At 37.6% G+C, this 26012-nt stretch overlaps 1 protein-coding gene across 2 annotated transcripts; it reads right to left on the reverse strand.

Moving 5' to 3' along the window:
- Positions 1–307: 307 nt before the first annotated feature.
- LOC135203086 (endonuclease G, mitochondrial-like) lies at positions 308–24528 on the reverse strand. Of its 2 annotated transcripts, none has more exons than XM_064232701.1 (8): positions 24411–24528; positions 16708–16965; positions 13771–13964; positions 5553–5676; positions 5299–5411; positions 4553–4634; positions 1632–1730; positions 308–1242 (listed from the first exon to the last, which is right to left on the reverse strand). In XM_064232701.1, exons 2-8 carry the CDS (start codon positions 16927–16929, stop codon positions 1138–1140), a joined length of 939 nt encoding a protein of 312 aa, XP_064088771.1. In that variant the 5' UTR covers positions 16930–16965; positions 24411–24528; the 3' UTR covers positions 308–1137. The 2 variants fall into 2 exon arrangements, with proteins under 2 accessions (XP_064088771.1, XP_064088772.1); XM_064232702.1 differs by lacking the exon at positions 24411–24528 and adding an exon at positions 24191–24263.
- Between the last annotated feature and the right edge of the window lie 1484 nt (positions 24529–26012).

Below are 26012 nucleotides of genomic sequence, written 5' to 3' on the forward strand. Positions count from 1 at the left end.
TTTTATTTTTCATTATTTACAATACCTTTTCCCAAGTCAGTAGCCAGCAACACTGTTTTGATACAAAATGACTAGATCACTATTTAATGAAAAAATATAACATCATCTTTACTACAATAAGATGATCAGTAACTCTTAACATGAGATAACACAAGAAAGCCAGCTTGTAATGTTATGAAAAACTCACAGGGCCCTAATAATTTAGCTATATACTGTATTTTATGAAAGGAAATAGTTTTATTTATTCCTAAGTAGCCCACATAATAATTCAATAGTACAGTACATTTAAACATTGTGCTCATGATAGTTTCCAATTAGAAAACATTTCAATTTTCCTCAGCCTTCAGAGCCAATACACCTTAAAGTGCAAAATGCACATTTTTCTTAAAAACATATTCTCCACAACCTCTTAATCCATAACATTACGGACAAGAAAAGCTCTCTTTTATTTTAGGGAAACTTTTTTTCTTAGATAAATTTGTGTATAAAAGAATTAACCAGGATGACACAAGTTGGTTACCTAACGACAATAATAATTTCAGGAATTGAAGTTAGATTCCAGCTATCTCCCCATAACCACAAGTTTCCAAACTAAGCTCAAAATCATATATAATTGAGCAGTATTCCCTTGCATTATAACAAAATTTAGAGATCACCATTTACACCCCATATGTTGTACAATGCATAAAAACAGTAACAAGCTTTCTGTACTATTAAGGTTTTACAAAAATCATATGTACATATTTCAGACTTCATATCTTTCAAGTTTATATAAGAACTTCATATCTTTCAAGTTTATATAAGAAACAAAAATATATTGACACTTAATACACTATACGTGCACAAGTAAGACTATATAAACTGTACTCGTCAAATATAACAAATTCTGAATTAATTTAGACTAGAAACTAAGTAGTACGTAATAACTACAGTACTATAAGATTGCAATTGCAATTATTCCCAAAGGGCAACTGTATGCTTCATATTACAATTATTTATGAAATAACAAATAAAAAAATTCATAAATTTCTGAAATTATCATCAAAATTATATGCATGAGACTTAATTTCATCATTAGAAAAACATGTTCAACATAATCAACATTAAAATTCTCAAACAAATTGTCTACCAACGGAATTAAAACCAACCAACTTTCTGCCCATTTATTTTTGCGAACTTACTTCGATTAATCTTGTTAAACATCAGGAGGCCAGATGCTCTCTCTATCACCTCTGTGGGCACCTGAAATTGTAATAACCACGTTTATAAAAAAAAGACCATTTGGGTTTGAATACCTTTGAAATCCAAAAGGTAAACCAGAGAATAAGGCACTGTTCAAATAGTATCTCTAACAACTAACAAGCAGGATAAATACACCATTCTTAAAGTGATATACTTTTAAAAGCATGATAGTATATAAAAATTACTTTCTACATGAGGTGAACTTGTTCCTTGACATACCATCAACATGCAACTACGTACCTGTAATAGTTCTTGATATCTCACCTGATTTCAGTTCATTGGGCTCAAATTTATTCCTTCTAACCTGGAGTTCTGCTGCAGTCTAAACTATTTCTGTTCTTCAAAATAATTACTGTGAATATTTACTATATCTTATAAAAAATACTTACATAAAAAGTGGACAAGGGAGTGGCATCATCTATAGCAACATTTGGCAAGAGGAAGGACTCCAATTCCAGCTCTCCTGCGTTTGTCTCTGTGACCATGACCTACCATAGAAAGAGGCATGTATACTGACAGATATGTTAATGATCAGCTGTTTACTATGTAAACACAGCAAAGTTATCTACAAATAAAGTAAAACATGTATTTAAATACTACATTTTGAGTTAAGTATATCTTAGTTTAACCAGACCACTGAGCTGATTAACAGTTCTCCTAAGCTGGCCCAAAAGATTAGATATTTTTACGTGGCTAGGAACCAATTGGTCACCTAGCAACGGGACCTATAGCTTATTGTGGGATCCGAACCACATTATATCAAGAAATGAATTTCTGTCACTAGAAATAAATTCCTCTGATTCCTCGTTGGCTGAGCTGAGAATTGAACTTCGGACCACTGGATTAGTAGCTGAGTGCAAAAACCACTCATCCAACAAGGAATTGTCTACATTTTTAAGTTCAACAGAATCAAAGAGTACAAATAAAGCAAAACATGTGTATTTAAATACTACATTTTGAAAAGTTCAACAGAATCAAAGAGTCAAAACTCTGGACTGTCAAGGGGCTGCAATTAAGGTCTCATTCACTATTAGTGGATTTCAACCACAGCAAGAGGAAGTTGAGAAAATTACACAGCTAGGTAGGAAGAACTTTCTCCTCCTCCTGTAAATAAGCACAAGTCCAAATAACCTTACTCAGATGATACAAAGTAATAAACTTAAGTAACAAATGAAAATGCCTTGTTTCACAAGTCAATATCTATAAACATAACTCATATTTAGACATCATTACCATCATCATGATTTTAAACTGCACACAAGCAAAATCTGAAATAAATTGAGAAAAATTCCACAGAACCTGGAATAGTCAACCTCAATTATGCTTATAGTAAACATGATAGCATCTACAAAAGATGGAAACTCTTCTGAATAACCTCAATTTTCAAAGTACACAGAGGTTTCACATATCACCACAAACAAAATTAAAAAATAACTGGCAAATGGATATTTTTACAGGTAATAGTCCTATTTCTAGTAAAATCTCTAGGACTTGCATCACAGTATTCTTATAATTTGTTTAACCAAACCATCAAGTTGTTTTGAAGTACAGTGGTACCTCGATATACGAAAGGCTCAACTTACGAAAAACTCGAGATACGAAAGCAAATACGAAAAATTTTACAGCTCTACATACGAAAAGTTTTCAAGATACGAAAGGTTGTTGCTGTAAAGTCCCGAGATTCGCCCGGACCACCGAGAACAATTTTAAAACTCCCGCGCCGCCAACTGAGTAAACTCGCCACCATCCTCCCGCTCTCCCATTGGTTCCTGATGCTAGTCACCCCATAAGGTCCTGCTCTCCTATTGGTCAGCATCTACCCCTTGTGCTTTAAGTATTCTATTGGTAAAAGGATGCTGTAAATTGAAAAACTTATTCATGCGATACATTTAATAAAAAAAAAAACATTAGGTAAAGATAGAATAAAGAATAGAAATGAATGGTTATTATACTGTTTGGTAGTTTCAGTAGTTGAAGAGAGATAATGAAAATTTATGGCTTACTGTGTAAAGTGATTGCTTGGTGATCGTTCGATACTCGTAAGTGCTGGATGCAAACAGAAGTTTGGAAGCTTTTTTTTTTTTGTTTATTATAGTTAATTGTTACTTAATAATTATTTGAAATGAGTACATGCAATACTATTTAATAAAAAAAAATTGTGAATTAGATATCATAAAATATAAAATAAATCAGACTGCCAAAAAAAAACGTATTTTTTAGAATTCTTCTTCTGTTTTAATATTACGTCACGTATACGTATGTTTCATTATAGCTGTCAGTAACTCGGTATTTCCATTAGGTAAAGATGGAATAAAGAATAGAAATGAATGGTTATTATACTGTTTGGTAGTTTCATTAGTTGAAGAGAGATACTAATGAAAATTTATGGCTTACTGTGTGCTAGGAAAAATGATTGCTTGGCGTTCGTTCGGTACTTGTAAGACGGGTAAGAGCTGAATGTAAACAATCGACTGAAAGGTTTTTTTTTTGTTTGTTTGTGTATTATAGTTAATGATTAATTAATAATTATTTGAAATGAGTACATACTGATCATTTATACATTTTATTGGCATATTCTAAGCTTTTAGCTCTTAAGTTTAGATGTCAGAATCATAGACTAGGCTACAGTAGCAACCGCTAACATAGGCTAGGCTTATTGCTAAGGGACATATGCTAAAGTCCTAATATATGCAGTAAAAATGGGGTTGAAAATTACATGCAGTTGAATATTACTCAAGTATGTACAGTATTTTGCCTTTTTGGAGTCATATTTCTTCCGTCGGATCGGCGTCGTAACCCTAGAACATGTGTTTTAGGCCTGGAAATATAATTTACTGGGGTGTTTTTGGAGGGCTTGGAACGGATTAGCCATTTTACATGTAAAATGTGGTCCAAGATACGAAAACCTCATGATACGAAGGGCGCCTCGGAACGGATTAATTTCGTATCTCGAGGTACTACTGTATCAATCTTAACCTAATGCCATACACTGGAGAAGTAAAAATTTCTAAAATAGTCAAACAAGAAAGCAAGAAGATTATCAATACTATTATAAAATAGATACATATATGGATATGCAAAGGATTTCCCCATAAATGGGAGGTGAAAACTGGAACAAAGTCAAGACATTGAACATGTAAGATGGGGAGGCACCCAAGGAAGGAAGAGATGAAAATCTGAGTGATATAAAGTTAAATAAGTTGGACAGCTAGGCTGGAAGAGGGCAAAGGCAATGGATAATTAGTAAAAGACATGAAGAAATGCAGCCTGATGCTATAGGGCCCAACAGAAGATCTAGAGTAATAATTACCTTAAAAAAATGTGTAGGAACAGCCACATGATTCTGGCCCAGAACCTGATACCTGACATACAGTTTGCCATCCTCCTCTCGCCTGCAGAAACAGAGAAAACTAATGAATTATTTCCATTAAAATTCTTTTTATTTCTGAATTTGGTCATAAAGAAGTCTCTCCCCTGAGGAGTAGTGGCGTCACTGCAACTCACGTGGTGTACTGTAGGTATTACTTAAAAGGCTCTTTGTAGTATCCCTTCAGCTCCTACCTGCAACTCCTTTCACTATCATTACTGTACCTTCATTCATATTCTCTTTCTTCCATCTTGCTATCCACCCTTTCTCAACAATTGTTTCATAGTGCAACTGCGAGTTTTTCCACCTTTCAAACCTTTCTACTGTCAACTTCCCATTCAGCACTGAATGAGCCCAAAGGTCCGAGCACTAGGCCTTTGGCCTAAATTCTATATCCCACTCCATTCTAAATGAAAAATGAATGACTAGAAGCCTTTCCTATAAGTAAACTAACATTTTCTGCAATACGTAATAGATTTTGACAATATGTAGATACAAAATATCACATCTCAATATTGTGTACTAGTGTATTTCATAAAATTATTTGCACTGCTAAATAAGAAGCAAATATTATGGTCTTGAATAATACTATAACAGATTTGTCTATCCAACATACTTATGGGCTAGCTACAACTTATGTAGCATAGCAAACTCTAACAACTTACTAATAATAATACAATGGAACTTACTTGGGAATAAATAAAGGACCAGTGCAGACATAAACATTAGCACTGTCAAATACTTTTTTCCTACAATACTGCTCCAAGTCATTCCACTTGTCTCTGTTAAACCCTCTCCCAACCTGAAAGAATTTAACTGCTTAGAAAGCAACTGAAATAATTTTCTACAAATGTAGCAAACTCATAATGGATTTTTAATAAGATCTAAGTAAAATTAAACTTCAAATCTCAATTTATCATAGCAGAAAGGGCATTATCAATACCTGAGGAGCCATATTGGAGAGTAAAAAGGTTTGATGACAGATCTCCTGTGTCAAACGATGGTTACCTGCTGCTGCCATGTGGCCTCGGTCAAAACCACTGCCTTTGTAATCGCTGTTCTCAGATCTACAAGAAAATTCAGATTCCAAAAAGTAAAAATGTCCAATGACAAGTCAACTCATGAAAACTTTGATAAAATCTACATCCCATACGCTGCATGCACCGTTTCTAAACAATATCAAACAGACCCACAGTTGCTACAATTAACACAGTATGGTATCTATTGAGAAGTTATCTGGAATTGCTTTACTTTTACAGACAGGTACCAGTATACCGTACCAGATAGTATTACAGAAGCTTTCAAAATATAGTTCTCTATTACAAACTGCCAAGCCACCATGTGTCTTGAAGGGTTATACAACATACTTCCATTAGCATATCTCCACCTTACAATGTAATTATAATTTTATTTTCATTTCTGCTGTCTTTTTTTAACCTTAAAACACAATAATTTATAAGCAATCTAGTTTGAGAAAGCTTGCTATGTAATTTCACACTTTCCACTTGTTCCAGACAAAAAAAAGGGGGTAAATTTTGATAATAAAACATCAAAAAAAGTTGGTAGATCTAGACAAAATAGGTGCATGGTCAGAACATGTAACTGCATTCAATCGTCAACGTGCTGCATCTCCCAAGACTAATATTAGTGGTCATGGACTTACAATCTCTTCTATTTCTTGCCTTTGCATTAGTTTTGCATTTGTTATTTTACTCAACCACTTCCCTTATGCCTACTTATTTGTTTTTTCCTCATCTGCTTATTTCCTTGAATGAATTAAATACCTAACTCTTACAGATTTTAGCCACTTAGCAATTTTGTATGTGCCGCACCTCACATTTAGCGTTCCTTAGTAATAATTCACTTTGAATGCCTATTTACGTTAGTATTTCTATTGCTGTATAGAAATATGTGTAATAATTTTTTTGGTTTTCCAAAGATATCATTTCAACAACAGAGAATTCAACAATATTCAAGACAAATTAAATGGAATGGCCATGATTCAACATATAAAAAATATTATAAAAAATACTAAGAAAAAATTAACAAGAACTATGACCAACTATACCTCATTGAGATTTTTATAATAATAATTACTGTACATTAATTCCCATCAATAAACTCCAACTGTTCTGTATGTATTTCTTTTACTCACTTCCTAATGCATGTTACAAACTGCTTGAAGTAATGCTAGCATGTTACAAATGTTAATTATATTTGCTACCTTAAGCTAAATATTTACACATATTTACAAATATATGTAAATATGTAAGCAAGCTAACATTTAGTTTCAACCCCAGCATCTTCATTACTTATGGAGCCTAGGATTCAAAACTTACTATTGTCAGGTTAAAAAAAGACCAAGTTGTGGAACACTGTTCACATATGATGGTTCACATACACAACTTGCAAACTTTTCCCAATACTGTTTAGTATTTAACAAAAGAAAGATTATATACTGAGCATTAATATTATTACCTTAAAAAAATGATATTGTTAAGATACAATAAAGTTTTGTACATACTTACCTGGCAGATATATACTTAGCTATAGACTCCGTCGTCCCCGACAGAAATTCGAATTTCGCGGCACACGCTGCAGGTAGGTCAGGTGATCTACCGCCCCTGCCGCTGGGTGGCAGGAATAGGAACGATTACCATTCTAGAACCAGATTTTCTCTTCCACCTGTCTCCTGCGGGGAGGTTGGGTGGGCCATCAATCGTATATATCTGCCAGGTAAGTATGTACAAAACTTTATTGTATCTTAACAATATCATTTTTGTACATGGAACTTACCCAGCAGATATATACTTAGCTGATTGACACCCTTGGTGGTGGGAAAGAGACAACTATTTACTGAATAGACAGGTAAACAACATACGTTGTAGGTAATAAATAAATAAAACCTTGGTTCCTACTTGATCAGGCGGAAGACTCCATGGCTAATGCCTAGGAATCTGCTTCGCCTCAAGAGCCTCAGCGAGGATGTGACCTATGGCTAAGAGTTCTTGTGGGTCTGTCGATGGGGTCTTATCCATTTACTCGACAGTCTCTTACATGACAATATGCCTATGCCTAGTGGCATAATTAAGGAGCACAACACCGATCCCGATCACCTGATCCTAACACGAGGGTTAGTGCTTAAGTTGAAAAGAGTTATCTACAAACTCCTTTCAAACAACCCAAAGAAAAAACACGACGTTAAATAAAATTTAACTCACTAGTTAAGGAATCAGTATCTGCTCCCTATCCCAGCAATGTATCCGCAGACACGTATCAACCAAGAGAGAAGGGTCCCTCGAAGGTTATCTTGACATCCTTCGGATAATGGGAAGTCAACACAGAGTTGCATCTCCCGTATGTGACAGCTAATATGTCCTTATGACATATTGTTAGGGAAAGAACAAGAATTCGGAAAAGCTCGCACTTCATGCGCTTTTAATTCTCAGCTGTTTGAAGGAATCATCAATGCACTTATCAAGTGCTTAGGAGATCACAATGTCTCAAAGAAGGCCAGGGCGTTCTTTGATATAGATCTCTTCTGGGTGAAGCCTGGAGCCTGGCTAGCGCTTCGTGCCTGGCAGGCGCCTAGCGCCTGTCTAGCGCCTCGCGCCTCGCGCCTGGCTGGAGCCTTGCGCCTGAATGGCGCCTAGAGCCTGGCTGGAGCCCTCGCCCTGATGGCGCCTGATGGGCGCCTTGCCTGGCTGGCGCCTCGCGCCTGGCTGGTGCCTGATTGGCTCCTCCTTCCTGGCTAGCGCCTCGCGCCTGGCTGGAGCCTTGCGTCTGGCTGGTGCCTTGCGCTTGGAAGGCACCTGGAGCCTGGCAGAAGACTTCATGATTACTGTCTATGAGTCTGCGTGCCTCAAGAGTTTCAGCGAGGTAGGGACCTATGACTGACAAACCCATCTGGATCATGTCAATGGGGGCTAGCCCGCTTACACGACAGAGCCTTCTCGGATCGTGCCAATGGGGGCTGACCCACTTACATGGCAGAGCCTACCTGTATCATATCAATGGGGACTAGCCCTCTTACATGACAGAGCTTTAGGTTTCTCTTTACTGGAAGGAGCCTTGCGTCTGGATGGATCCTCAATCCTGACTGGAGCCTAGCCTTGAAGGAGCCTGGCACCTGGATGGCGCCTGGCTGGCTTCTAGAGCCTGGCTGGCTCCTAGAGCCTGGCTGGCTCCTAGAGCCTGGCTGGCTTCTAGAGCCTGGCGGCTCCTAGAGGCCTGGGCTGGCTCCTAGAGCCTGGGCTGGCCTCCTAGAGCACTGGCTGGCTCCTAGAGCCTGGCTGGCGCCTCGCGCCTGGCTTGGCTCCTCCACACTTGCTGGAGCTTCGAGCTTGGAAGAGTCTCTAGGCTGTCTGGGCGATGTCCACATCGGACACTCTTATATCTGTCCGATTTGTTCGCCTCTGGCGCATTTGCGCCAGGTTGGAGGGGCCCGGCGGCCTTCTCAGTATCCGACCATGACAGAGTTCCTTGGAACTGTCCGCCTCTGGCGTTTTTCGCCTGTATTGGCATTTGGCGCTTGGCTGGCGCTACATTGTCCGAGAGTCCTGAACACCACATAGTTTTATCAGGAGACTGGAGAAGGGTGGAAGAAATTCTTCCCCTTTGAGCTTTTGGCCCCTGGCAAGGGGAGGTGATTTTAGTCAGCTACACCCAGTAGACGACAGGATATCTAACAATACGAGAGAGAAGAGTCTTCCTCCGAGGAGGATCCTTCGTGAACACTTCTTTTGCTAACGAGATCTCTTCTTACATGTTGATGAGGTTCCTCGTTGCAGAATCTTCCCTATCCTTGCCCGAAGGAAGGGAAGGAGTCTGGAAGTCGAAGGAGACTCTGAGCTGAAATTGGGCGGAACCCTGATTTCTAGCTCTTATTGTATCCTTCTAAATACCTTCTGGGAAGCATTTTGAGCCCTCATCGCACCCCGAAGACTCTGTAGGCAAACGTTTAAACCATCTCTTCTTCTGTAGATGAAAATGTAAGTACCCTGCCTGGGCAACTAAACTTCTATCTGAAAGCGTTGCGTCAGGAATAGAGGGATTTATTTCTTTTGCCATACATACTATGCTGCAAGAACTCATTGCCGAGTCTCCATTGAATCTGATGCGAGATTCCAATGCACAAAAAATTCACTTGTCTTCTTGGTCGTTTTAGGGCTAGAGAAACAAAGAATTCCTTCATAAACTTCCTCAAAGAAGTTTGATGAGGAGCAGTTCCATTTTGTCGGAACACGGAATCTGTGGCCACAAAAAAAAATCCCATTCGAAGTACATGATATCCTACTCTTGTCGTATTGCGGTATCGTATAAGATCCCGAAGATCTTAATCCTCTGTTATCTCTAATTCCCCTTGTAAAGACAGAGTATGGCCTTTTACTGCGTTCTTTGATAGCAGATATATACATAGGTGATTCTTCCCTCTGAAAATGAAGAAAAAGCCTCGCTATGTGGTTCACAGAGGTATCGGAAGAGGACAGTTTCCTCATTCCATCTAGCACGATCTGCAGCAATTCTATGTCTTAGCCATGACTATTGTCATTTACCTTGAAAAAACCTCTCATTCATGTCCACTTCTGGTCAGTCTGCACGCGTACAGACTCAGAGTGGAGAGGTTTTTATAGGTCTATTTATAATAGATTCTGATAGAATATCCAGATACTCTTGGATCAAAAAGCCTTATGAAAACATGCTGGTGAGAAAGAAACGTGACTTCTGGGACATCCAACAACCTCTCTAAGGCCAAATGAGGCATACATCCTCTCTTCCTTTGACGCCCAATTATCTTAATATCTGTTAAGAATTTATAACTAGGGGAAAAAAGGCTAAAGTTTATTCCCCTTTAAATTTAAAGATGTCTTATATTGCTACCTCTCTTGGTTCGAGGAAAAAGAAGCAGTCTAAAGGAAGCCTGTTCGTCTTCTACCTTACAAAGAGATCTATGAAGAAGACTTTCCGCAGGTTCTCACAACTCTTTTCAATAAATGTTAGACATACGTTAACAGTTATTATCTTCGATCGAGAAGGTTCTCACGGACATGCAAAATCTTGCATCGAACCTCTTAAGGATCGTTACGTTCCGTGTCTGTTCCCAAATAGGTTCTCTTTTGTTAACGCGAACAGGGGCGAAAAAAGAGATTCTCGATGCTCTTTGCAATATGAGAGTGTCGTGGAATTGGCCTAAGTGATTAAAATAAATCATTTCATCATTCCTTGTAAGCGACCCCTTTTCGATTCAATGGGTAACGAAATCAGGAACGAATCTTGCCGTTACCGAGCCTGCTGTCCGAGAGGCTACTGGACTCTTAGGTTAATAACTCGCTAAACGAGAAAATATCTTGGATGGTGCTTCTGGCGCGGCAGGTGCTTCTGGCGCGGCAGGCGAAGCTGGCGCTTCCTTCTAGTTCTTTTTAGGTTATGTGCCATAACATCTATGCCTTTATGGTACCCGACATCCTTCACATGTTCAATTCCGTTCTTAGTGGGAAAAAACTTTTATATACGTAGTATAGTCCATTCAGGGGAAACAACTTCTACTAAGAGAATGTTTCCCATCCGACTCACCCAACTTCTCTTGAGCAATATCCGAATTTAAAAAGGTTGTGTGCGTTTCTCGAAAGGATGAGAGAATTATATATATCGCGCGCTGCCGTATTAGAATCCTTTATAATACTGTCACATTGTGGTAAACAGCATTAATCTAGGAAACCTTTGTAAGGATACTAGGAATTCTGTAGTTAACCTCGGTATGTGCATAAGACTTGACCATACCATAGTCTTAAAGTGAATTCTCTACTACATTCATCTTCTCACTAAGCATGTACTCTAATAAGCCATGCTTTCGTAAGCATGAGAGCATTATACAATATAGAGTTCCGCTGCGTTAGAATCCTTTAAAAATGTTACCTACGGTAAACAGCATTGAAATGTAATAATATCTTTTCTTATTGAAAGCTTCTTAGCAAAAGGCAGACAATATTTTATTTATGTTTGCTTAACTATCCCCTCAATCCGAGGCTAAAACCACGATTGTAGGGGAGAGACACTGTTATTCATTCCATCCCGCAGGAAAGAGACATGTTACCGACCACTCATGACCGACACCTACATGATACTGCGTTGGTGTCTAAGCGATAGCAGTCTCGTTAGCCGACTGGCCTTACTCTTCCAGAGTTGCCAGCTACTCCATTTAATAAAGGAATCTTATAAAATTATTATCGAACTTCAGGAAGTTCTTATAATGCATATCTAAGCGAAACAAGACTTCGATAAATCTAGAAGCTAAGTAGGTGTTGTCTTAACAATCCCTTTAAGTGTAGTCCTTCCTAGGAAATTCCTGGAAGGATACTGGTAAATTGAGTTGCTCAGGCAAAGAAGTAAACTACGGTTATGTGCTTATGATTTGCCGTATCGTATTCTCATACAGCAGATACTCTACTACCTTCTTTCCCTGCCGAGGCAGATAGAGAAAGGATATTCTGGCGCCTGGATCCTTGCACCTAGCGCCTGGAATGTTCCGCGCGCCTGGAATGTTCCGCACGCTAGAAAGGAGACTCGCTCCTGGAACGTTCTGCTTGCGTGGAAGGTCCCGTGCGCCCTGACAGTTCCGAGCGCCTACTAGACCCCTTTTAGAAAGAGCCTCTTGCCCGGAAACGTTTCAATGGAAGGATCGTTCTGATTGCCACTCTACTATAAGGCTCCTTGCTCTAGCCGTCTGTTTTTCTGGCGCAATTTGCGCCAGGCTGGCGCTTCGTCTCTTTGAAGGCGCCTTGCGCCAAGAAAAATTTTCTAGAACGCGGCTCGCATTTGGTTGTAGGAACGCGGCTCGCGCTAGTCTGTTAGCTGGAACGCGCCTCGCTGCTGGCTATAGGAAACGTAGCTCACGCTAGCTTGCTGGAACGCGGCTGGCTCTTGCTCAGTGTTCTCTTAGTTTTTCAGAGAACGCGCTAGATCATCGAAACTCCAAACATACATTCTTCGTCTTTTCGGATGTAAGATGAAGAGACGCACTTTTAAAGGATGCCTTATCAATGGCTATCCTTGGCAGTCTGGGACGTTCTACAGAACCTGCCGGAGGGGACGCCTGACCGGTGGGGGTGGGGGTTCTCCCCTAACCTTCCTGCGGCTGTCGACTTTCCTCCTCCACTGGTCTGGGAGTTTGGAAGAGGTCTAGGCCTGGAAGCGCTACGGAGCCGATCAGGACCACACCCTCCACTGCAACTGGGAAACAAAACTATATTCACTTCTTACCTTTTTAGAGCTCGCCTTTTGAGCTCCATCCATTTATCTTCAAATTTGCACATATGAATTTGTAGATTCTGTGGAGTAAGAAGGTGATGAGGATGCAACAACTACTAGAATTGTCAATACTCTAACTGCTCGTTAGTACGAGAGCTCTTAAAGCTTCTAAAGGAAGCGTATCTAGTTATATGCTTTCTGACTTCCTAAAGTAGGAAGTTAGATCTTATATTTCCTTCATCAAGTTCTAACACTTATACACGTATTAGTGCAAAAAAAAAAAATCAATATTTCCCTTATTGCAAAATATAAGTGTCTACCGAAAAATTCGGTAGTTTCACGTAATATATTCTTCGAAATTTCGAAGCCAAATTCATTAAAAAGTTAATAAAAGCGTATGCCAAACCAAAGACCCAGTACTTCCCTGCAAAAGACAGCCCAGAAGGTCGATGGCGATGAAAAAACGAAAATCAAGTCAGGAGGTAGCAACAACGTATGTTGACACTACCGCGACAGAGAAAATCTGATTCTAGAACAGTAATCGTTCCTATTCCTGCCACCCAGCGGCAGGGGCGGTAGATCACCTGACCTACCTGCAGCGTGTGCCGCGAAATTCGAATTTCTGTCGGGGACGACGGAGTCTATAGCTAAGTATATATCTGCTGGGTAAGTTCCATGTACAAAAATGAATTTTCATATTTTCAAAACTTCAAACATACATTGGAAGTAAATACCATTGGTACAAAAAGAGCCAATACTGTTCAGTATCTAACTTATGTAAATATACAAAATAAAAGATTCTAAACAGGTAAAACAAACAATTGAGCATTAATGTTATTATCTTAAACAAGACTTCAAGTATTTTTTAAAGTTCATAAGTGAGTAAGAAGTGCAAATACCTCCAAGTTCATTACCTAAAGTACGGGTGAATAGAGGCATCTTCGTGGAAGTCACACTTAGCTCTCTCCACATTTGGATTTTTGGCTATGCTTTCCTTTGTTAAGTGTTCGCATACCCAGTAAGGAACTCGGTTCCGGGTATCATAACCTACGACAAAGTCATCCAGAGACCGGACATTTGCAAGACTTGGAAAGCCAAATCTCATAATCTGTTGATCAAAAGTTGAAGGGAGCAAATGAGTTAATAAAAAAACAATCTTTTTAATACATGGTATTAATTAACAAATTCAGTATACATTATTAATAACTAATAATTGGTACTGGCAGTTGAAGAAAGATAGTCACAGCATATACAGCATACAGTCATTCTACTACACTGCCTTTAAAAAAAAATGCCAATAGGATGTTTGTGAAATTTAGTGAACAAGGTACTCACTTTTTTATTACAGAAGTATCTATATTTTTCAAAATTAAAAATTCCCAACTTCAACATACGTACAATATCTTGAAAAATTCTCAGTCCTTTAAAGCCAACAAGTAAAATAAAAAAAAAACACTGATCAGTCCATACTTCAACGCCAATTAAATACAATGCAGTGCAGTTGTATTCCACATAGGAACTGCAAAATGAAAGGTGTTTTTTCTTAGAATTTGCCCATCAGTTCTGTCCTCAAATGGACCTCTCCTTGGAGCTTTTATACCTCTTCTTAGAGCTTTACCTTAATAAACACTCCAAGAAGAGGTCTATTGGAGAACTGTCAGGCATATTTTAAGAAAAGCACCTTTCATTTTCCTGTGGAATACAACTGCATAACATACATTTGTGTCTAAGAAGATTACCAGTAGTACTATATAATGCAGTTTAATCATAATACAACTTCTTGGCCCACACTCTATGACATCCATCCAAAACTTTATAGTGCAAAGAATCAAACTTATTTTATGTTCATGCAAAGACTTAAAAATACAGTTCATACTATTTTCAGTCTTCTAATACCCCGAGACTTGGGTTACATAGGGTTATCATGTTATCTGCCCCACTGGTCTCCATAGTAAAAAAAAATATTGATATATATATATATGGTTCATCCATGATAATCAGTTACGTATTGTACTTTCTAGCAAAAAAATATATATACATATGGTTCATCCATGATAGTCAGTTCTCATATGCTATCCCAAAAAATGGAATAGACAGAAGTAGTCTTAATGAACAGTCCAAGGATTATCCAAACAGTTCCCCCACCCCCATTCATCCATTAAGAATAAAAGTGTAAGAACAACTTTTGGTGTTACTGGATACTACAACCCCTACCATGACTATACACAATAACCCAAATATCTGCCTATAACCAGTGGTACAGTAATAGTAAATACTACTGAAGTCAGCACCGTGATTAAGTACTTAAGAAAGAATGGTATGACCCCTAAATATCCATCTGATATAGTAGTCAACTCACTTTGTGAGTACTGTACTCTCCTTAAGATTTCACCACCGAGAAGTGGGCTACTGGATTCAAGCAGGCCAGGGACTGCACAGGAGATGACCCTGGTTTGGATATCAAAAAACACCAATCATCTGATAAAATGGCTGCAGAGCAATTAGTCAGAATTGCAGACAAAGACTGCCAGGAAAGGCCACACATGGCAAAGATGGAACCCAAAACCACATGGAATGCACACACAAAGTTTACCAGACAGAAGGCAGTGGAGAAAACTCAATTCCTGTTTACCCACATAATTAGAAAATCTCACACAATAATGCTGTTGATGGTGATGGTGATGACAATGGCGTAACAACACATGAAAGCTGCACTGTGTTGTCTGTCATGGAACTTGCCCACTGATTTGCAGAATATGATACGTATGTCTTTTAAAAGCGAGGAGTGAAAACCCACTTACAATAGAAGATAACAATAGAAGATGAATAAATTCTGTCTGCTACAAAAAGAAACTGCCTCTGCAATGCCAGGACAGCCTATAGGAATCACAGATAAAATGGCAGACTCATGATGTGATTTTGTTATAGGACACTACAGTGAAGCAATGTACAAAAGACATGTCCAATAATGTAAAAAAAAAAACCTGTGAAAAATAATGACTAATTAAAAGACAATATTATTATTTATATTTAATGAAATTAAAGTGAAACTTTCATGATCTAGACAATTTCCATTGAAAGGCAATAAACTTGAATTAAAAAGAGAGATTTAACGTCTGCCTTACCAGGGAACCCATTTTTTTACATTGTATATACCAATTTGATCAGCATGCTTTCAATTTTCATAACGGGCTGTTATATTGTGCTATACATTTACAATGTATTTTTATCTATTACCCAAGTATTTTTACTTTTCTATACATTTACTGTTTTAGCACTATACCTATGATACTGATATAAAGGAGTAAAAATGTAAAAATCATCAAATATGTACAGTACTTAGCTGTGGGTTAATTTAAGTTTTCCTTCTTACCTATGTATTTCTTTACCTCGAAGTTTTGTTTCTTATGTTCATCAATTGTATTTTATGCCTATGTATAACAAAAACTGTAAAATATTTGGCATCTTTGTAAAATCCAGATTTTGTAAGCTTTCCTCACTAAACAATTAACTGCTCACTCGACTTTAACAGTTTTGGATGATCTAACTCCACTAACTTTACCTCCTCCCAGTTTTCATCTCACAACAATATAAATAATTTGGGCAAACCCTTGAGCACTGTTTCACCTTCCATACCCACCCATTCCCCGTCTTTCCCTCTAGTAGTCTGTAATTTTTTTTTATATGGTCCTTCCATAATTTTCAAACATCTGAATCACAAACCCATCATTCCAGCCCTATAAAAGTGTCTATTATAAGTTTGATCTCATTAAGTACTACTGTATAACATGATACCTTAATAGTATGTACTTGTAATCATCAATAGAAAGAAAAAATTGAATATATCGCACCTGAGCAATACGTGGAGCATTTGGTGCTGGCAATGGAATGTCATCCTGTACTTCTGTTTTGAGAACACTTCCCTGAAGAGTTGCAGCAAATACTTTCACTGGCATTAAATCTGCCAGCACCCCTGACTTGCCAATGTCAGAAGCACCTACGCACCACCCCAAGCCTAAGGCACCTCCGACTACTGCCACACCTGATATTTTCCTCAGAAATCTCGCAGCCATTCTTTCAAAATTAATGAAGCAGTAGAGCTAAACCGTCTGCAAAAGAGAACAGGCTTCAACATCAGTCATGGTAACAACAGTTTACAAAGAAATCCATAGCTTAAAATAAAGATACGTACATGTATCTGTATTATATCTTTCAAATAAACAAACCACTGTTTCACAAGTGTATTACATATGTGCTATATCTTTCAAACCAAATTCAGTATTATATCTTTCAAACCAAATGTAGTATTATAACTTTCAAACTACTGGTTGGCAAATCCAGTGCTATTATCACTCAAATAAACAAACCACTGCTTGACAAATGCAGAGTACAGAAAAGAGGGTAAAATTCATAAATAAATTTACATGCTGATACTATATTGCTTACTATTCAACTAGTAATTTATATATGCAAATTAAGAGCAAGATTTTTAATTCAAAAAAATCTTCTCTAACCTACACTCAGGTCATCTTCAACAGAGCCAAATTTTTCAGTTGTCTGGACTACTAACCTGTACACTATAGTTTTAACATGAATATTGTGGAGCTATACTAGTCTTAATCTTGTCTATGTCATAAATTAATGTGAAAAAATAAGTCAGCAGCATCTATTACCCTTCTAGCAAGGAAAAGTAACACATTAAACGCTACACAGCTCGCAAGAATCCATATAAACCAAAACTAACAGGAGCATAGATCAAGAGCTCATACATGCCAAACTGTCACAGTGACGGTGGATTTCAGCAGCAAAGCTCTCAGACAAGGTGTGGGATTTTTTATTTATGAGCTATTCCGTTTGTTTCCAGGTACAAAACATTTTATTCTTCCGTGCCGCTGCTAAGTATTCATAAACATCTTGTAATACATATTGTTAATGGTGATGAGTGTATGAAAATAATATGACCATTTCTACTGATATACATGGGTAAACTCACTATCAGGAAAATACATGTTAACTAATGCTGATTGACTTTCCTCCCTTTTATAAAGTAATGCTAGGTTTAATGTTGAGTGAATGTAGCGTTGAAAATGTATGTTTCAGTAAAATAACAAAAACACATATGTACATAAACACTTGTAATTTTAAGTATTCATAGTTTTCTTTATGCTTCAGTACTGACAGAACAGTACAGCCCCAGACCATCATAGAAAATGAGCATACAGAGGCCTAAACCTTGCAATTCCCAACCTCAATATAAAACTGTAAAGAAGATTAAAGGGAATTTATCCAGTAAGTGAAGCTGGGTAAAACAGGTGACAGTGGGGAAAAAAAATTGCATTCCTTATCATAAAGCATCTTCCCATGATGTGTGATAATAAATCCAAGCAGGATTAATCTACATTTTCTTGAAACCATGGCAAGATGATTAAATATCTAATGAACATGCATTTGGCAGGTTATTTAATAGACATTTATATTTTGCAAGATGAAAAATGTACAATTTACAAAAGTGTACTTACAGATAGTATATGGGGACACCCACCAATATGGAACACTCAACCAAGAAAACCTTTGCTGGTATTGGAAAAAGTTTAATTCAGAAATCCTTCAGCACCATGACCTCCACCAAAAGAAAGTTAGAATTCTTGCCAACACAAAACCATTCTCTGATACCAAGCCAATGATGATCTGGCACAACCATACCTTCATCAAATTAGTCACTAAACATAACTTTAAGGGTAAAGTCATCAGAATTTACTGGTAAACAGAGCATTACAACCAAAATGAATTATGCTACCAGTGCAGCCTCAGTAATATAAGTCTTTTCCCCAAGAACTCATCATCATCATCATCGCTGTCATTCTCAATTCATATGCTCTCCATTTTTATATTCCACTCATAAAATAGGCAACTACAACTAGGCTACTCACCACTGGGCCAACGTAAATGCACGAGTAGCCTGCACTAACACAGGAAATGAGTCAGCTTTGTTTATAAAAAAAAAAAAAAATTGCACAACCTGATCTGATGTACAATGGCTTTGCTAAAGTTAGCTAGTAGTAATTCAAGTACTTTTTTGGGAAGGTGGCCACATTCAAGGATCAGTGGGCGCTAGGTATGTTGCTGTTCGGTCATTTACCCCATATTTATAAGTAGTAATTGTATTACGTTTAGTGCTTAAGAAGTTTCTCAGGTGGCCCACTCTGAAGAGGATCAGCCTTCACCCTACGTAGGGGTAGGTTAGATATGGAAGGTTAGGTTAAATTAGCATGTTTTACATCTAATACTCTATGCATTTTTTAAATACTTAAGCTTTGTTGAGATTTATATACTACCCAGGTCAACTTTCCTGCCTGGGGTACTTCAGTTACCCAAAATTTTTTCAAAAACATAGGTATAGGGTAAACAACTGCGGACAATCCATTGTCATCGCGCTGGCCAGGCCTTATTCACTCAATATTTAATTGGTGAAACAAGAATACATTCAAAAGATTGAAGTTTCATCAACATAATATGATATATGAAAGCCCCATACAAACTAAAATAAGAACATGAGCTCTTCGTAAAATATGTTTTCAAGGCAGTTTTGAAATCCAATATGGCGGCAATCGTGTGGCTGACCAGTCTAACCACAGACAATCCACCATCTTTCCCAGACTTCCTAGCACTCATTTGAACAACGTTAGCGTATATATGTAATGTTTATTGATCTTACTCAAGATTGCAGTTGTAATCAGCACAATAAAACAACATTTTGTTGCCTATATTACTGAAAGTATGAAACTTTTTATTCCCGGGGTAATGGTTTGAACTGAAATCATTTTTACCTGGTAATCGGTGGTTTTATCCTTACTGCCATCACAACTGAAACTCCACAGTGCTTATTTGTTTGTAATTATACACATTTTGGTCTTAATTCACTCCACATGCACTTGAACCACGTTGCTGTTCATGGTTCCTAAGCACTCACTCCGCAAACACAGTTACGAGCAGCAGACGACTGCACTCCTTATGAGGTGCAAAGCTTTATTCCCTTAATTGTTTACTTTACTCATTATTTAGTTTAACTTTACTTCAAAATGTTTATTTAATTCATGTCTATTATCCCTTTTTTGCAACCAAATTAGGTAACCCCAAAAAATTACAGATATTTCTGAAATACGAGCAGACAACGGCAAAAAGACTCATCATTGCAAATCTAGTAGAGCTTCACACATATGCTGTTGCATTTGCAAACTGTTTCCATGAATTCTAGTTTTCATAGTAATGCAGTAATGATAAAATTGCTGTACCTAATATGTATAGAATAGATACGCTAATTTCACTTATTTCCCTGGTTTTGTGTAAGTCTTATAACCAGTTTGGAGGGTAAACACATACCAATTGACAACACTGATAAACAATTGAAGAGCGCAAAACGGCGCAAAGAATTCCATAGTCCCCTTGAATAAGTACTACGCCTAATAATGTTCTGGTTAGGGTCGGGGTTACAATTATTTGTGATGAAAGTGCCTCAGTATCTATGGGTACAAGTGGTGTGCGGATTTAGCACAAGAAATGCAAAGTTTGTTGACACAACCAACTCCGCAAACATTGAGATGGCATCAATCTTCGAAATATTTGGAGTTGTAAGTAAAAACTTTGAAAGCGTTTTGGGGTTGTGGGCACTGCGTTGGCCACCCTTTTCATTACCCTCTGATTAAATCTTAAAATATGGCCTTAACTTCTAACTTTGGAGAAAGTACTTAGCCTAGTACTTCGAAAGGAGAGTAGGTAGAGGTCTTGAGCTCCTGTTATCACCACCAACAACTCAAGACTGATGACCATCTCCGGTGTCAGGACATGTTAAAGTACTTTTTCGGAGGGTGGCCAAAACCTTGGTAGTCAGTGAGTTGGCCAGTCCACTTGGTTGTTTACCCTAGGTAGCTAATCCCACAAACAAACAACAAGATTGTTCATTCACAGTACAAAACGCTGGGGAGAACGAAGTAAAAGTTTATTTTAGTTGGTACCTGTGCTTCACTTGCAAGCTGGTAATTCTACAGAATAGCTCCGCACGGACTGCAAGGAACGTAAACCGCGGATACGACATCCACTAGGGATTGGGGTGTCCAATGTAGGGTAGAATACCACGGCAGGCCAACCCTCATCACGGTGGACGGGTCTTATTCACTCGATATTTAATTGGTGAAACAAGAATACAATTGCAACTCTAAGCATACCATTTAAAAGACTGAAGTTTCGTCAACATAATGTGATATATGAAAGCCCCATACGAACTAAAATAAGCATGTGAGCTCTTCGTAAAATATGTTTTCAAGGCAGTTTTGAAATCCAATATGGCGGCTACGTTTTGCATGGACGGTTCTCATCAGTGACGGCCACCATCTTTCCCCAGCCTTCCCAGCACTCATTTGAACAATGTTAGCGTATATATGTAACGTTTATTGATCTTACTCAAGATTGCAGTTGTAATCAGCACAATAAAACAACATTTTGTTGCCTATATTAGTGAAAGTATGAAACTTGTTATTCCCGGGGTTATGGTTTGAACTGAATTCATTCTTACCTTGTAATCGGTGGTTTTTATCCTTACTGCCATCACAACTGAAACTCCACAGTGCTTATTTGATTGTTATTATACACATTTTGGTCTCAGTTCACTCCACATTGCACTTTAAACCCGTTGCTGTTTCTGGTTTCTAAGCGCGCGCGCCATAAACACAGTTATGAACAGCAGACGACGACAGACGACGAAACTGCAAAGTTTTATTCCCTAAACTGTTTACTTTACTCGTTATTTAGTTTAAATTTACTTTGTTATTTAAAAAATTTGATTTAATTCATGTATATTATCCCTTTTTTGCAACCAAATTACCCCGAAAAATTACAGATATTTCTAAAGTAAATACAATCAAATGTTTCTAACGTTTTCGTACATCTGGCTGCCGAAAACCATAGAGGAACGAATACGGAAAAGTGCATAGAGGAACGACTAACGGATTACTGAATTATATACATTTTTTTTTTTTTGCTTTTTTGTTTTTGCTAGCACTTTTCATTGATTTCAGTCTTTATTAGTATTTTGAATTTCTTTAATAATCGTATGCCAGAAATAAATGTAACCTTTAATGTTTGCATGCTTTAATGTTTGCATGCTTTAATGTTTGCATGCTAAGAATGGCAAAATCATCGTTGCCACATTAGTGGAGGCTTCACACATACGCCGTTCCATTATTATAAACTGTTTCCATGAATTCTAGTTGTCATATTAATGCAATAATGATAAAATTGCTTTAATATTTATGTATATATACTTCCAATACATAGCCTAATTTCACCAATTTCAACGTTTTGTTTATAGTCTTATACCCAGTTTGGAGGGTCAACACATACCGAATGGCAACAGAGAGAGAGAGAGAGAGAGAGAGTAGAGAGAGATAGATAGAGAGAGAGAGAGAGAGAGAGAGAGAGAGAGAGAGAGAGAGAAAGGAAGGCGAAGGAACGAAGGAAAGGGGTGGCGTTGGAGGGGGGGGGGGAGGGTAGGTGGAGCTTTATAAGCGTGTTCGTATCCATTTCTGCATAATGGAGTTTTTGTCTCTTGGTACAAGGACAAGTGTCGTTATTCTTTACGATTAGTGATTCACGATACCCTTATAAATTACGGCACTGGGTGTAATGCACTATAGCAAAATCTCGTTCTGATACGAGTGTTCGTTACAGAAATAGGTATTGCCCAAAAACGTGCTTGCACTGTCTCTTGAAACCCATAGTAGGTATGCTGCTTAGTTGTCAATCAAGTTTTTTGTAATCAAGTATTTTTTACAAGCTAGCTATTGAATAAATTTGTATTTTTCTCAGTCAAAACATATGCCCCTCAATGCTAACTTTCCTCTTTTAACGACTTTCTGGTCATTGCAAATTCGGCCCCATAATTTCTTATGGTGCGAAAACAGACAGAGGCCCAGGGACCGAAAACGATTGCGTCACACTACGGCGGTAATCCAGCAGTAAAACATCTTCATATATCCAAAAAGTAAATAATAAAAGATATATATGCGCATTACGATTATAACAATTACATGAATAGCTGATAACAATCTGCATGAATAACTGGTAAACTGTTCTGCAAGACAGTTGAGTATAGCAATTATTTACAATAGGTACGAAAGTCAAGATGTCGTGACGTCATAATACAAACTTAAAAGAACGTTCTAATTCAGAAAAATAATTACTTAAATTTGAGTCAGAGTCGAGTTACTTTTTCAATAACGAATATTTTCAAATTAATCATCATAAATATGTAAAATATTGATGTTTTACTACTTATTTAAAAATTAGCTAAGAGCACGCTTCTCGTCATCTTCTACCAAAACAGCTGTTTACTCCTGGCTTGTTTGTTGGTGAGAAATCGTTTTTCGATTGTTGTGATGAAAGTGCTCCAGCGTCTGTGGGCACAAGTGGTGTGCGGATTTATCACAGGAAATGGTTAGTTTATTGACACAAGCTACTCCGTAAACATCGAGATGGCGTCAATCTTCTAAATACCTCGAGTTGTAAGTAAAAATGTTGAACGCGTTTTGGTGAGATTTGCACTACGTTTGAGACAGTTTTCAGTACCCTCTGTTTAAATCTTAAAATTTGGCCTTAATTTCTAACTTTGGAGAAATACTTACTTCGAAAGGAGAGAAGAGGTCTTTAGCTCCGTTTCTCACCAGCAACAAGTCGCGACTGATGCCCATCTCGGGTGTCAGGACGCGTTATAATGTACTTTTTCGGAGGGTGGCAAGCGTTGAATGTAGGTGGCCTGGTTGGCCTGCCGTGGTGATCTACCCTATTTCGCTGTTTAGTACTGGCCCCTGGGGGTTACTATTTACAGTCTTCCTAATAAATATTACTTAAAATTCTTGTTCAGGAGGTAAAATCTGCATAGAAAACAGCAACTGCCATAGTGTAAGCCGCCGCGGAATGGCTACCTAGTAGCGTATATCTACCGGAAGCCTGACTACAATATGTACCTATTTCGAGTCTAAAGAAGCTTAAGCAGTTTCTCAGGCATTACAGGTTTGGCCGGCAATGAAGAGATTGACTGATTGATTGTGAGTTATCTGACGTCACAAATACTAGGGTTACCGACGCCGAGGCTCTGAAGAGGGCTCGCCTTAACTCTACGTTGGGGTAGGTTAAGTATACATAGCTAGTAGTAGGTTACCGAGGTTAAATTCGCATGTGTTACTACATCTAGTAGGTATTCTATGCATTTTTTGTTAACGAAGCTTTGTTCAGATTTGTGCATTTTCCGGTCAACTTTCCTGGCCGGGGTACTTAATCCACCTGAAGTTTTCCCCAAAACGTATGATCCTGTAACCAATTGAACAAAAGATCGTCCATACACGTTCGGTACAAACCGCTGGGGTGAACAAAGAGTTTGTTTTACCACATATTATCTAATAGATATAATTTTGTATAAATCACGTAATCGGGTTAGAAAGTGAAGTGTTATATTATTAACTATCCCGCAAAACTAAACAGGTCTCATATAGCTAGTACTTACAACAGACATTAAAATACACGATGTTTGTTATCAAAGTTCCTAGGTTCGACCGGCAGAGTAGTAGTAATATTACGTATAGCTCTTTGAAACAGCTCTCTAAGTCGTTATAATCTTATTTTTACCCTTTGTTGTATTTTTAATTATATTTTCTACAATACTGTACTTTTGTCTTTCTAGTTTTCTCTCTAGACTCATCTGTAAATAGTAAGATGTTACATATTAGGTCATTTATGCAATATTGTATGTTGAACAACGTTGAGCAATAAATTTTTTTAACTGCTAAGTTTTGCGTTACCTTTTCACAATATAACATCTACTAGTAGTTTCTTCCCCTTTCAATTCCTTCCTATCATTAGCTCTAGCTTAATTTTTCCAGTGTTCTCATACCAAGGTCTGTATCTTAAAGCACAGTGTGCTGTGAACTTAATTGTGTGTTTTCAGCATTGTTCTCTAAACAACTAAAACAAACTACATGTTTGACGTTATAAGCCATGTTCTTCGTCGGGTTTGTCTTGATCTGGGCCCTTTTCAGTCGTTCTCTGAAGGTGGAGACTTCTACGGCATCTATGGTTCTCTATTTAAAGTTGACCATGTTCAGTATCTAGGACTCAAGGAACAATTGCTTTAACTTTTCATTTTGAATCACAATATCTTCAAAAGAATTTTGGTATTGATATATTCATATATGCAAAAAATGAATGGCAGTGCTACTTATCTATCCTGTTTGTGGCACATGCTATTCATCACGTTATTCTTATTCTTTTATTCTTACCTTTGGAAGAGGAAAGATGGTCTTTTAATGTTTGTACGACAATCCCATTGTCGTCGTCTCAGTTTCAAGATGTTTTTGGTGAGTTATATCTACGGTTTATCCATATTCGTTCAACAGATGAGATATGCAACAGTACCGTTGCATGCAAAATTAATCATGATTTGACCTTCATAAACCAGAATAAGCCAAGCCAGTGCAACCCAACCTGACCTCGCTTGCAGGTTGGCTGAGGTGTTTTATAAGCCTAAGTTTGACATTTCCTTTTTGCCAGGTTAAGATACCCTTTTCTTAGGTCATTGTTAGGTTAGTGCTGTTGTTGTTATTCATAGTTCCAAAGAACGGGTGATGTCGATCTGCCTAAAGGAATTACACCGAAATATATCTCAATCAAAAGTATATAGTATATAAATGTAGTTTCATCTGACTAAAGTAACGAAAAGTAAGGTTTAAACAGATTTTTTTTATTATGGACATTCAAAACGATCAAACATTGTATATACCAGTTTTGGAAAGGGAATCTTTATATAGGAAACGGAAAAGGAAAGTGGGTTCGTTTCTTAGTCACTGTAGAAACTGAAAATTTACTGATAAACAAAATCATCTAAGGACTATAAAGCATGTGGTAACAGTCAATAGCGTACACTGATATTTCCTAATAAATGGTGATATATTAAAAAAAAATAGTTGAAACCGGAGCTGAAATTTTGCTGTGAAAAGATTTTACCTCATCCAAAAACAGGTGATGATGTTGATTGTAATACAATATATATAATATATATATATATATATATATATATCTATATATGTGTGTGTGTGTGTGTGTGTGTGTG

This window comes from Macrobrachium nipponense, chromosome 33, assembly GCF_015104395.2.
Source record: "Macrobrachium nipponense isolate FS-2020 chromosome 33, ASM1510439v2, whole genome shotgun sequence".
NCBI lineage: Eukaryota > Metazoa > Arthropoda > Malacostraca > Decapoda > Palaemonidae > Macrobrachium > Macrobrachium nipponense.